The sequence below is a fragment of the Dermacentor variabilis genome, chromosome 3, assembly GCF_050947875.1.
Source record: "Dermacentor variabilis isolate Ectoservices chromosome 3, ASM5094787v1, whole genome shotgun sequence".
Taxonomy (NCBI): Eukaryota; Metazoa; Arthropoda; class Arachnida; order Ixodida; family Ixodidae; genus Dermacentor; species Dermacentor variabilis.
In genome coordinates, this window is record NC_134570.1 from 69,542,737 (window position 1) to 69,556,099 (window position 13,363).

Genomic DNA, 13,363 nt, shown 5'->3' on the forward strand with positions numbered 1-13,363 from the left:
TCATTGTTTCTTATCAGAACCGAAGCTACGATCTCCCTCTGGTAATTGCTAAGCAAGAAAATAAAGCTCGCATGCCGGCGCTTTTAGGCGGCGATTGGGTATCGACACTAAAAGTTGACCTGCCCAATGGTGTGCAGCAGTTGAAACGTGACGTGGATAACGTGCGGGATGGCAGGCAGATGGTAGCAACGGAAGCCGAGAAGAGCTTAAAACAGCTGTACGGTGAGGTGTTTGAGCCAGGCTACGGTTCTGTTCAAGGATTCAGTGGCAGCATCCAAGTGAAAAACGATGCACTGCCAACCTTCCGTAAGGCGAGACCAGTGCCATACGCTTTGCGCAAACAAGTGGAGAATTCATTGCGTGACTTTGAGAACGCTGGTGTGGTGTAGAGAGTCAGGCACAGTGCTTAGGCTACACCACTACTGATCGTGCCAGAGAAAACAGGAAAAGAGATTAAGATGTATGGGGTTTAGAGTCCCGGTCAATCGGGGTATTGAACTCGGCCGCTATCTACCTCCTCTACCAGAGGACATATTCACGTCACTGGTGGGTGGAACCGTGTTCACTTTTCTGGATTTGTCAAAGGCGTACCTACAGCTTGAGCTGGATGAGCAGGCACAGGAACTTGTCACGGCGAATACGCATCTGGGACTTTTCAGAATCAGGCGATTTCCGTACGGAGTGGCAAGCGCGCTCGCAATGTTTCAGGCCGTGATGGACCAGGTTTTACGAAGCGTCCTTGGGATTGCCTGTTAACTGGACGAGTGTAGTTTGCAGGGCCAACGGGATCAGCTCCTACCAATAAGCGCCCGCACCCGGCCAACCACTGCCTTCATCATTGGCCTCCTCCATGAAAGGATGAGCCTCCTGCTGTTTCTCTCCGTGCTCCCGATTGGGCTACATAAGTAAGCGTCATTTCCCACTTTAAAGCACTACTACTTGCTGCGGCTCGAGGTGGCGTTTGTGCCAGGAATCGACCAAGTCCATTGACGAGTACGTTGGCTAGTAGGAATGAAGGAAGAAAGGGTTTATTTTACATTATTTGCACTGGCTCCAGATACGGAAGCCCACTCCATGTAGGAGCATATTAAACGCCCGAGTTCACATTAGGACACCGTCAGCCTCCACCCCACGAAAGGTATCCGCTTTTAATACCGTCGTCTTCCCTAGGCGACTAGACTAGGGAATATGATTAGTGTATCGCGGCCAATCACAATCGTTGAATCGGTCACAATATCCCGCCCATGATATCTCACCGTTCCAACGAACTCCGCCTCCTGTGTTGCGCCTTCGCCCTCGCATATGGCGCAGGTGCGTAGCAATCTGGGAATCAGAGGTCGAAGCCGTTACCACAGTAGCATTCGACGTTGGCCCTTTTCATTATTAGCTCAGGTTGTCAAATTCAGATAAAGGGGTCTTTCGTTGACCCGTCAACAGTCGGCGTCAACGCTTCGTCGACTTCTGGATAGACGCTGATGAATGAGGTGGGTGGGAGGGTGTTTGCCTCGTGTTAAACGTCTAATTAATGCCCTTGGCCGTATTGAGACGTAACATATTACTACTGTTAATAAGGTAAAAACCCGACAGAGTGCTATCACCGTTCCGAGCAAGTGCTACTAGCACTTAATAAGCAAAGAATTCGTGTAAATGCAGGAAAATGCAAATTTTTTCAAGAAAATGTTTGTTACTTGGGACACGAGCTAGGCAAAGACGGCGTGCACATAGCAACGGGAAAGGTAAAGGCGATCGAAGAAGCGTCAAAACCAAGTAACGTTACCCAGCTAAAGGCATTTTTGGACCTAGTAGACTACTACGCCTAATCTCTACCAGATCTAGCAAACCTGATAGAACCACTCCACCAATTGTTGCGCAAGGGTAGCACATGCAAATGTTCGAGCCAGTGTGATGCATGTTGCAGTCGCTGTAAGAATTCGATAAGTGAATACATGGTTTTGGAACCACACGATGTGACAAAGGAAGTACAGCTGACATGTGACGCTTCTGCTTACGTTTTATGGCGCAGTGCTGTCACACGTGATTTAGGACGTAGAGTGGCCGATCGCGCTCGCATCACGAACAATGACTCCGGCTGAGCGTAACTATGCGCCGGTGGAAAAAAAGAGAAGAAGCTCTTGCAGTTGTTTATGCATTAAAGAAATTTCTTAAATATGTGTATGGGCGCAGTTTCAATGTGATCACCAGTCATTCTCTATCTGGTCATCAGTCACTTGCTGTCATTTCTGAGGCAAATCACCACATAAATGCTGTAGCTGCAGCTGGTGCGCATCGCTGGGGAATTTTCCTTGCAAACTACAGCTTTCGCATTTTGCAGAGAGCAGAAACAAAGTCAATGCAGACGGCTTGTCACGCCTTCCACTGCAGGAAGTCAGTGACGAGGCAGAAGAAATCTTTTGTTCTTCGCCTGTCAATAAACTCCTCATAACTGCGCAAGATATCGAGCGTCAGACTGTGAAAGATCCCGTTCTTAGTGTTGTACGTGAAATGACATCGCACGGATGGCGGTATACTGTTGACGTTCCTCATCAGCCTTTCTTCATGAGACGATTTGAACTTTCGGTGGATTGCGGTTGTGCGGTGCGTAACAACAGAATTGTGACACCACAGGCCCTTCAAATTGAAGTTATGTGTTTGTTGCATGAGCAACACATTGTCATCACGAAGATGAAAACACTTGCAAGGTCCACGGTTGGTGGCCACAGGTAGACAACTGCCTGGAACAAGCTGTGAAGCACTGTGAAATTTGTCAAAGCACAAAATCTGTGGTCCCACTGGCACCGCTTTCATCTTGGAAGTGGCGCACAAATTGTTGGGAGAGGTTACATCTAGAATTTGCTGAAAAAGAAAACAAAGTGTTCTTTTTAGCAGTAGATTCCTATTCTAAGGGGTTGGAAATAAGTGTAATGACGTCAAAGGTCGCTCAAAGCACGATCGAAATGGTACGCTCGTTGTTTGCAAGTCATGGTCTACCGACAGAAGTAGTCACAGATAACCGGCCACAGTTGGCAAACGGGGTTAAGCATACGCTTACTCCGCGATATTATCCTCGATCGAACGGTTCGGCAGAACGTGCTGCCCAAACAGTAAAGCAGTCGCTGTTGAAGCAATTGCTAGAAGATAAGAGGAGTAAAAGTTCCAGGTCACTGCAGCAAACAATCGATAATTTCCTGTAGGCTTATAGAACAGCACCGCATACATTCACCGGCCAAACACCAGCTGAGTTCTTCTTGAGGAGGAAGTCGTGCACAAGGTTGTCATTAGTGAAACCAAATCTGCATGATGCAATAAGTGGCAAATCGAAGAGAATTGTACAGTGCAAACAAGCGGAGGAGTTCACCTAGAGTATATATATATATATATATATTAGTTGGGGGATAGTGTGTTTGTGCCTTCAGTGCGGGGGTGGGGGGGGGCCGGGCAAAGTGGCGACGAGGCAGTGTCGTGCATGTGAAATCGGCAATGACACAACCTTGTGGTGGTGAATGGACAGACGGCGTTTGTACATGCACGTCATTTGGGACATTCTTGTGTAGAGCATGCTGTTGTCGTGAAAGAAAATTATCTGCAGCCGGCGACAGAAGGTTACGGACCACAGGATCGCCGAAAACGAATTCCCGAGCAGCCTGTAGCACTAGGCAGTAAAACTGTATACGACAATGTTGTTAGCATATTCTAGTCGACGCACCAAATGCAAATACCTGACTGCGTTGTGAGGTTACGGACATATTCAGCTCTTTCTCAGATTTCATGGTCTGTAGTATTTTGTCGCCGGATGTATCTTTACCGCTTGCAAGTGACCTGCTAGAAAGTGAGAGTTTTCTTGCAACCGCCTCAACTCTGCCAGTGTTGGATCGGAGTGACGGTTGTCCACTCGCACCTGAAGACCAAAGTTCATCAACGTCGGAGCAGAGCGATGCTGGTTCACCCGTGCTACCCAGGCGCAGTGCTCGTGATAAGCGGAAGCCAGATCGTTTGAAAGTTTCTGATCATGTTGGGGGGGAAGTGTTGTATTATCGGTGCAACGTTTATCAAGTGTTGTTACTTTGTTACTGTGCACCGCGCATCTGATGTTCGCGACCGCTGTTCACGTGCGCTACTGTACCGCTAGCCAATGGCTTGCCTCGATTGCACCAAGGCTCCCTTTATAAGGCGAAGCCACTTTAAGGTTTCTGTATGTTAGATTCGTGTTGCTGTCCAAATAAATACTTGACCCCACGGTGCCCCTGCCAACAAGGTCAAAATGTCATGTTCCAAATAAACCATTTACTTACGTTGCGTGCGCCGGGCGTCGCTCTCCTGCTCCGTGAGCGCTTTTCGCGCATCAGTTTGAGAGTTTTCTTAAAGAGGTCACCTACTTAGTGTTCCACAATTGATTACGATGGATGTATGGCTTTAAAACCCGTATATTGATCTTTAGGTGTAGAGGACTACTTTCTCCTAATAAAGCCAAACGACCGCTACATCTGTACTTCCTTCATTGTTAGTCGGGTGTTCCCACTAAGCGTTCGTTTTACGAAACGTGTGTTTCTGTAGTAAGCTTTCATTGTCTTCTTTTTTTATCACCTTTTATGTAAAGCATGTTTATGCGGTTTTGCGGGGTCTGTTTATCTGTTAAACAAGCTAAAACATATTTCAGAGATGGGTCGCCTGCCTTTCGTAACATTTGCTGCTGAGGATTCGTTTGGAGAGCATGCAGTTAGGACAAAGGCGAAAACCTTCGCTTCTTCACGGCGTGTATTGCTATGAGCCCGTATTACTTGCGTTTCATTGTTCTATATTGCTGTCGTAATTTTATGACGCAACACGATTGTTCGGCAATCGTGTCTTGCATCACAGATCAACCCCCAAGAAAAAGTGAACACAAGACACAGGTGCTATCTTTTTTTTTTAACAAAACCGTTCAGAAAGGTGTTTATTGGCAACAGCACACCAATAATACATAACCAGCCTCGCTGAACAGTGGATGATTGAACCATGTAAAACAATAATAATAATAATAAAAAGAAAAAAATAATAATAACAGATGAAAAGTGTAGACACAGGATGCCTCCAGACCCACCGACTGTGCCCCGAAGCGAGTCACCGCAGAAAGACGTCGTGCCGCCTCCCGTCGCATTGAGCTAAGCCCCGCGCTGGTCTATCTCGTCAATTGCACTTGGCGTTAAGGCATGTTTCACTCGGTTCATTCACTCTCACGTTGTATATTGGCCTCCTGCTTCTCTTAAGTAGGATACGCCGATGCAGTAGTTCATCCGCTGGGAAGAACTGAGCAATATACCTGCAGTAAAGCTCGCCGACTCCAACACAGCTGCGTACCACATACCTTCATCCATTCCACAATGCCAGATTCGTCAGCTTGCAGCTACACTTAATTTTTTTTTTCGCCCGATTATCGGCTCCGCAGCGCCGCTTGCTGTCAGTATAACGACGCAAGCGATGTACGTTTTGTATACACGGGCTACGCCGTTGCTCAGCGCTCGGTACAAAGCCATCATTAATTTAGTGGAGTTCAATGTTGGGATCATGCGTGCAAGGTCATCGCTAATGTAACTGCTTACCGGCAGGGAATTTCTTTTTTCGTTATTTTTGTAACATGCGCTTCGATTATTCGTGAGTGTGTAAAAAAAAAAAACTTACGTTTTACACTCCCACAATTTTTCCTTACTGCTGGCGTGTCATCTTTCTGCGATGCAGAATTGTAGCTGCCACCACGCCAAGACGCACATGTGGCGCCTCGGCTTGTTCCCCCAGCTTGTGACCCTCACCCCGAGCGAGTATGTACATTGGATGGACGACACTCAGGGCGCCGATGATGTGTGCATCACAGTCCCTGTATGTGCGAGGCATTGCCGTGAGTTTCCAGATATTCCTCGTTGTAAAACTCCGTAACCAAATGTGGGCCTTCGACTACAGAAGTACTTCTAAAGAGAACGAACGAACGCTCTCACGATGCCTGCTTTAGGACTGCGCACAAACCGCACGCTGTTTAAGACTCGGAAATGTTCCGCGCGTAGTACTCCACTCGATGACACTTAACATTCCCAGGGACATTTTCCCTAAATAATGGGGATCACAACGGGGTGAAGTTATTGCTAAGTATGAAGCTCGAATTCATTGCTCAGAGCACCGTTTACGGTTCAAATTTAATCATCCTTCCCTTACATTATCAATACATTTTCTTCTCCATCTGACAGCAGCGTCAGTTATCACGCGCCTAAGGCCCACACCACCGGGAGATTCACAACGGAGAGCATCGGACAATTCGGGGCATACCTCTACTAGTCGCCTCAGTGAGCCCGCCGCCCAGAGCGCCTTCGGTCCCTGTGGGGCTCGGCACCGTCAAGGTGCAAGTCAGGAATGCCAGCCTTCACCAGCTGGACGATTGGATCGTTCGTCCTCGATGCGGTGGCGTCTTCGGATTTGACACCGGCGCCGTCGCCGCAAGGTTCGCCCTTGTGTCCGTTGGAGCTGCCACTCGCATCAGCTCCCGCGGCGGCTGAGGGCGCCGCTTCTGTTGTGGCGTCATCGCGGTGGTCGTCGCCGCCGGCAGGAGCAGGCGCCTGTGTGGTCGTGTAACGAGTCGGGAATTCGGTGGCCTTGGGAGCGTCGGTAACCTCGTTAGTCTGCGTATCCTCATCGCCACCTGCGCCGTGGACTCCGTCTCCAGAACCGGAAGCATCATCACCACCGTGCCCAGCTCCGTTGGCGTCACCGGGCGCCGGCGTCGTGGCCTCTGGCTGGTTGTCACCAGAGTTCGAGGCCGGAGTGGCCTGGTCACCGTCGGCCGGCTTCGAGCCGCCGTTGTCTTCCGACTTCGGAGGCCTCGCGCCCAGGACATCGCTGTCTGAACCGGAAGCATCTGAGTCGACTGCCGGTCCTTCTGATGTCGGCGGCTGCTCGTGCCCCGACTCGCCTGGTGAAGCACCGTGAGCACCTTCATCGCCTCCGTGTGCTGGTGGCTCTCCACCGGACGGCTTGGAAACAATCCCGTGGTCCAGCTCGTACTGCCGCCTTGTGTCTGGGCTCAGCTGTGCCAGAAGCTGTTCAATCGTGGGAGGAACCCTTCCTCCGTAATCGTGGTGTACGTGTGGTTTGTGCTCGTGGCCATGAGCGCCGCCTCCATTGCCACCACTTGGCTTTGGCGCTGGTGCAGGTTGTGGAGCTGGTTCAGGAGCTGGTTCTGGCGTCGTGGGAGCAGCATCAGCGGGCGGTAAATCGCCACCACCCGCTCCTTCAACTGGGACAGTGGTACCCGGAGCCGCTCCGTCATCGTGTGGCGCACCGCTGTCACCTGGAGTGGCTTCATCGTGTGGTGGTGCATCGTTCTGAGGTGGCTCAGTGGAGGCTTCTGGTTTCTCGCCTTCGTTGTCTGGTGACACTGTGTGCGCCTCCTCCGGCACGATTGGCGTCTCGGTGACTGGCGTTCTGCCGGAGTCATCGTCCACGTCGTGGTGCGGGGCTTCAGTCGTAGTCGTAGGCGTTTCCTGCGGCTGTGCGGTTGTAGCATCTGATTCTCCTTCTGGATGTTGTTCGCGTTCTACGTTTTCAGACATGGTGGTGTCCTCACTCTTTGGCGCCGCAGATGATGTGCTGTCGGCTCCACTGCCGGCTCCTAAAGCATCGGGTGTCGGTCCTTGATCTGCTGGGGTGGTTGAGTCATCGTGGCTCGCGCTGTCTGAGACGTCGTTTGATTTCTCGTCCCGCTGCGGCACGCTGGATTCAGTGCTGTCCTTGGGTGGCACAGCTTCGTTTTCTTCAGTCTTGACTTCGGGAACAACTGGAGCGTCACCCTGTGGGTGCTCGTCAACGGGTGTGAAGGCGGGAGCGTCAGTGGCTGGCTCATCTTCCTTCTTCGAAGCCTCAGTACTCTCGACCGCGCCTTCGTCGCGGTGAGGTTCGTCACCGAGAGGGTGTTCTTCTGCAGCTGGAGCTGGCGTGCTTGGTTGGCTTTCTCCGGCAGCTGCCGCCTCGGTTGATGATGGCGTCACTGATTCAACTCCCGTGGTTGCTGATCCGGCCTCTGGCACCGCTAATCCAGCCGTGGTCGTTGTTTCGCTGGCTCCTTCCTCTGCTGGTTTCATGGCACTTGATTCGCTGCTGCTATCTTGTTCGGTAGCTTTTTCTTCAGTGAGGGAAGGTGAAGGGCCAGCGGCTGGCGTAGTCCCTTCCGAAGACGCAGGTGGAGCTGGTGTGACATCAATAGAACCGGAACCAACTTCTCCGCCTTGAACGGAGCCTTGGCCTTCAAACGTTGCTGAGCCCGCTTCCATGCCCGAACTAGGACTAGCAGTAGTTGAAGCGTCGTCCTTTGTTGAATCAGCTCCTGCGCTGCCAGTAGAGCTGTCTGTAGAAGCAGGAGCAGCCTCACTGCTGGCATCGGAACCTGACGACGGCGTGGGGGTGGTTTCAGTGGTTTGATCAGCACCACTTGTCACAGCAGTCGGTGTCGCCGACTCATCGTGCCCAACAGCAGACAAGCTTCCCGTAGTAACATCAGGCATGTTGAAAAGGTTAGAAGTAGGGTTGCTGGTTACTTCGCTTCCGGGCGCAGAATCACCAGCAGTTGCTGCCGAGACTGAATCCCCGGCTGTGTTTGACGTGGCAGAGTCACCGGTTGTAGTTGCTAGGCTAGATTCACCAGTACCCATTGCAAGTGTAGAATCCCCCGTTGTCGCTGGGACGGAATCACCGGTTGTGGCTGCTGGCGCAGAGTCTCCGGCGCTGGTTGCGGGGATAGATTCACCAGAAGACGGTGCATTGACCGCATCGCCCAAGGCAGGCGTAGAGGTGGCGTCACCCAAAGTAAGTGCAGGGGCAGCGTCGCCGGAAACTGGCACTGGCGCGGCGTCGGCGGAAGTGGTTGCAGTGGCAGCGTCGCCTGGAGCCGTCGCCGAGCCAACGTCGCCTGGAACAGTTGCCGAGGTAGCGTCACCGGAAGCCGTTGCTGGGGCAGCGTCACCGGAAGCCGTTGCTGGGGCAGCGTCACCGGAAGCCGTTGCTGGGGCAGCGTCACCGGAAGCAGTTGCTGGGGAAGCGTCACCGGAAGCAGTTGCTGGGGCAGCGTCACCGGAAGCAGTTGGTGGTGCAGCGTCAGCGGAAACCGTTGCTGGGGTAGCGTCACCGGAAGCCGTTGCTGGGGCAACGTCACCGGAAACAGTTCCTGAGGCAGTGTTACCGGAAGCAGTTGCTGGGGCAACGTCGCCGGAAGCAGTTGCTGGGGCCGCGTCTACGGAAGCAACTGGGGCAGCGTCACCGAAAACCGTTGCGGGGGCAGCGTCACCGGACGCAGTTGCTGGGGCAGCGTCACCGGAAGCAGTTGCTGGGGCAGCGTCACCGGAAGTCGTTAGTGGGGCGGCATCACCGGAAGTCGTTGCTGGGGCGGCATCACCGGAAGTCGTTGCTGGGGTGGCTTCACCGGACGTCGTTGCTGGGGCAGCATCACCGGAAGTCATTGCGGAGGCTGCATCGCCAGCAGTCGTGCCTGGTGTAGAATCGGTCGAACTCGCTGCAGACGAAGAGTCACCAGCAACCGGTGCAGGGGCAGCATCAGCTAGCATGAGTGGAGGAGTAGAATCGCTGCCTGTTGTTGCAGTGGCTCCAGCAGGGGCGTCGCTTTCGCTTTGATGTCCAGCCGTGCTACTAGCGTCAGCGCCAGAAGATAGATCAGTGGCTTCACCGGCACCGGCTTCCGCCATGTGAGTGGCAGTCCCATCTGGGACGTTTTCTGCTACCGTGCTGGTAGCGTCAGTTGAGTCCGAGTTGACAGTGGTTTCCTTTGAAGGGGAGGCAACGTCTGGGATTTGTGTCTGCGAAGCCGTAACGCCTTCTGGTGTAGTGTGAGCGGTTCCCTCGGCCTGGACACCTGCTGTCGCCGTTACTCCAATTCCGCTGTCGGTAGACACGCCAGAAGTGGCATTAGTGCAGTCCATTCCTCCAGAGTGGCTGTCCAGCGTAACGCCTGTATGACTCGTGCTATCAACACCAGCCTGGACGCCACCCACAACGGCAGTGTCAATGGGAGCGGCAGCGGCTGCACCGCTGTCGGGTGCTGCTGTTGCTGTTGAAGCGTCGGTTACTGCGCCAGTGGTGGAAGCACCGTTTGGCCGCTCCGAAGTAGCCGCGACCGTTGGAGAGGACGCGCCGTCGTGAATTGTGGAGTCACCGCCTGCCTCGATGTGTGTAGCGTCTCCGACTGATGTACTCGTGGTTGCAGCAGTGTCGGCCGCAGCATGCTGATTGGTTTGATCCGCAGGCGCAGTTCCAGAATGCTCAGCTCCCCCTACGACGGTGCCGGTAGACGTGGCGTAGGCTCCTCCCGCTACTGCTGCTCCTGGTATCCCGGTGCCCTGAGTCGCCCCAACATCCCCAGGAACATGTAACACAGTTCCGGGGGCGGTCGGATGAACAGTTCCAAGCCCGACAGTTGTGACCACTGGCTGAACAGGAACGTTGGCGATCACAACTGGTCCCACTTCTGGGAGCACGGCTGGAACTACGGGAACTGCTGCAGCAGGCACAATGGTTGCAGGGAGAATGTGCCGCGTGACAGGGCGAGACCCTTCATCGTTGCCACCGGCTGCAACAGTAGATTCAGTAGCATCCTTGTCCGCTGTCGACTTGAGCTTGTCGTCAACGTCCTGACTCTGCACGGCTGCATCCAGTGGCTTCACGGAGTCGGAGGCCAGCGCTCCGCCTGCAGCGCCGGTGGTGCCTTCTGTTTCTTCTGGTGGTGGAAGGTGAGTCGTATACCTCTTCACGGGGTTGGTGACGTCAGGAACAGGTTGCGGGGAAGATAAGTCATCGTACAGCGAGCTGGGGAACGCAGTCTGCTCCGGGTGGATGCGCTCAGTGGTTCTCGTAGAATCAGTGGACGTTGGGTAGGCGGTCCGTGTAATCAGCACACCATCCTTTGTGATTCCGCCGGGAGCACGGCTGGACGAGCCGACACCAGGAACTGTCGTTGGTTCGAAGCGCGTAACGCCGTGTTTCGTGCTTCCACCAGGGACGTGGGTGGACAGGCCCGCACCGGGAATCGTCGTCGGTTGGAACCGCGTGGTGAAGAACCTGCCCGTCGTGCGCGGACTCGTGAAGGGTGACCATGGCAGCTGGACGGTTGTGGTGCTCAGTGGGTCCTCTGCGATTATTGGAACAAAATAAGAATAAGGGGATTATTTCTGGAAGTAATTCATCTCCAATTGTTAAGAGCAAGGGAAAATAAAAAAAACAGTGGAGCTGTCTTAGCTGTCCGGACTGGTCTAGAAGCGTACTCGTTTTTCTTTTTTCTGATTCGATTGCAGACGATATCACAATACAACTCGGATAGCAAAGCGATCGTGTGGAATGAGCTCGAATGTGGCATAGACTGAGAGAAATACCGTCTCACCCACCGTGGGGCCGTACTGGCTTTGGTGTCGCGGGATCAGCCCGAGGTTGCGGGATTAAATCCCGGCTGCGGCGACCGCATTTTGATGGGGGCTAAATGCATAAACACCCGTGTGCCACGCACTGGGTGCACGTTAAAGAACCCCAGGGGGTCAAAATTAACTCAGAGTACCCCACTGAATCATGTCGTGGTTTTGACACGTACGTAAAATTCCAGAACTTATTTAATTTAGTTTTAGGAGTACCTTCAGTAAAAGATGAATGAGAAAACTGCTTTAAAAAATAACTGTCTATCGGAGAAGCTGGTACTACTGCGATCTGATGGTCTCTACCGGTTTTCTTAAAATATAAAGCTCATGCGCGTAGCCCCGCTTCATCTCGACTGGACATTCGCTCTCTTCAAGTAACTGAGAGGACAGGTGCACAATATTTGCGTCATGTGCTCACAACACGCAGCTATAGCAAATCACCGCCCAGCTTCTTTTCACGCCAGACGCTGTAAGGGTTACAGCTACGTGCAATTAACTATGGCAACACAGTGTGTCAGCTTTACACGTGCACGGAAATTTGCTCACACTTTCAGCGTGACCCTTTCATTATCTCACGGTGTATTTCACTAGTCTCTCTGTTATTACGTTCCTTTTTTTCTCAACGCTTCGTGTTGCGTGGGAATAGTCGTGTGCGTGTGATGCGCTTTGTACGCGATCACAAGTTTCAGAGTGCGGGTTTGGAAAACAAAGATCGTTCGCAGTCGATCATATGAAAAATCACATAGCTTATTCGCAGTTCTTGAGAAGCAATGCCGAATCCAGGAGCGAAAGACGCGATCATGTACGGAATACACCAAACTAATACAGTCTTCATGAGGGCAGCATAAAAAGACAAGAAAGAAGTCTTCCTAGTTGCTCAGTGACATTTACTACTCTTACCCATATGGCTATATGCCATATGGCTTTGCAGACGTAGCTAGATGTAGCGAATATGAAGAGAAAGAGAGAGAGAGAACAAGAGGTGAAAGGCAGAGACGTTAACTAGGTTAACTGTCTGCTAGGCTGCTGTGCACAGGGAAATGGCGTAAGGGCTGAAAAGAAGAGAAAAAAGGGGAAGTTAAAGAAAGAAAGAACGCATCAGTCGCGCACTATAATTTTTCGATCAGCGAATACTACGCACTACACGCAGTAATATGGAGACTTGAAGCGATCAACAGTGGTCGAACTAGGAACGTCTCGACAAGCGAGGCTGCGATTGGTGTCACCTGGTTATACATTGCACTGGATAAACGGGCCGGTTTCGCACGAACCAGAACAAAAATATATTACTCAGAAACTGGAAGGAACGCACCGAAAACGCAGTTTCGACAAGGTGACAGTTTGTTGACTCGAGAGAGACGAGTCCCCTCGTCGAAACGTTGTCTCCAGCCTGATTCGTGCGTCGTTCGACGAGTGTCGGTTATTGAAAGGAAATGCCCCCCCCTCACATACCTGTTGGCGGGCAGTGGTCGTAGCGTGGACAGCATTCGCCGTCCACGTATCGCGGCTCACAGTCGCCCCGGAACTGGCAAGCGACCAGGGAGCAGCTGATGGAGCTGCCCTGGCAATAGCACACGTAGCACGGGCTCTGCGGGCTGGGGACCACTTCACCGTCCTTGTAGAACTTGCCGTCCTGCTGGCAGCCTGCACGAGACCAGGGGACGCAAGTGAGCGAGGGGTTCAAGGTGGATTCACTGATTCGGTTTCACGCTCCAAAACAGCACCTGGGCTCTGACAGACGCCGCGAAGTTGAGAGCCGAGGATTAATTCCAGCCGCCTGGAGTTCCTAAACCCTGTATAATCCAAACATAGCACGACGTCAAGGAAAATTAGAACAACTTGTTCGCCTTCGTGCCTTGTCGTGGAGGGTGCGTTCGTGCCAAACGAGCAATCTAACGTCATTCGAGTTTAAACCTGATTAGCGTAGTAACAAT

The 13,363-nt window shown here is 52.4% G+C and overlaps 1 protein-coding gene across 1 annotated transcript in view; it reads right to left on the reverse strand.

Annotated features, from left to right (window-relative positions):
• Positions 1 to 4,904: 4,904 nt before the first annotated feature.
• Positions 4,905 to 13,363, reverse strand: part of LOC142575850 (uncharacterized) — a 91,950-nt gene continuing 83,491 nt past the window's right edge. Inside the window, exons 5-6 of the mRNA XM_075685549.1 lie at positions 12,882 to 13,073; positions 4,905 to 11,152 (exon numbers count right to left, since the gene is read on the reverse strand). Of these exons, the coding sequence (XP_075541664.1) occupies positions 6,306 to 11,152; positions 12,882 to 13,073 (5,039 nt within the window). The 3' untranslated portion in view covers positions 4,905 to 6,305. The remainder of the gene's footprint in view (positions 11,153 to 12,881; positions 13,074 to 13,363) is intronic.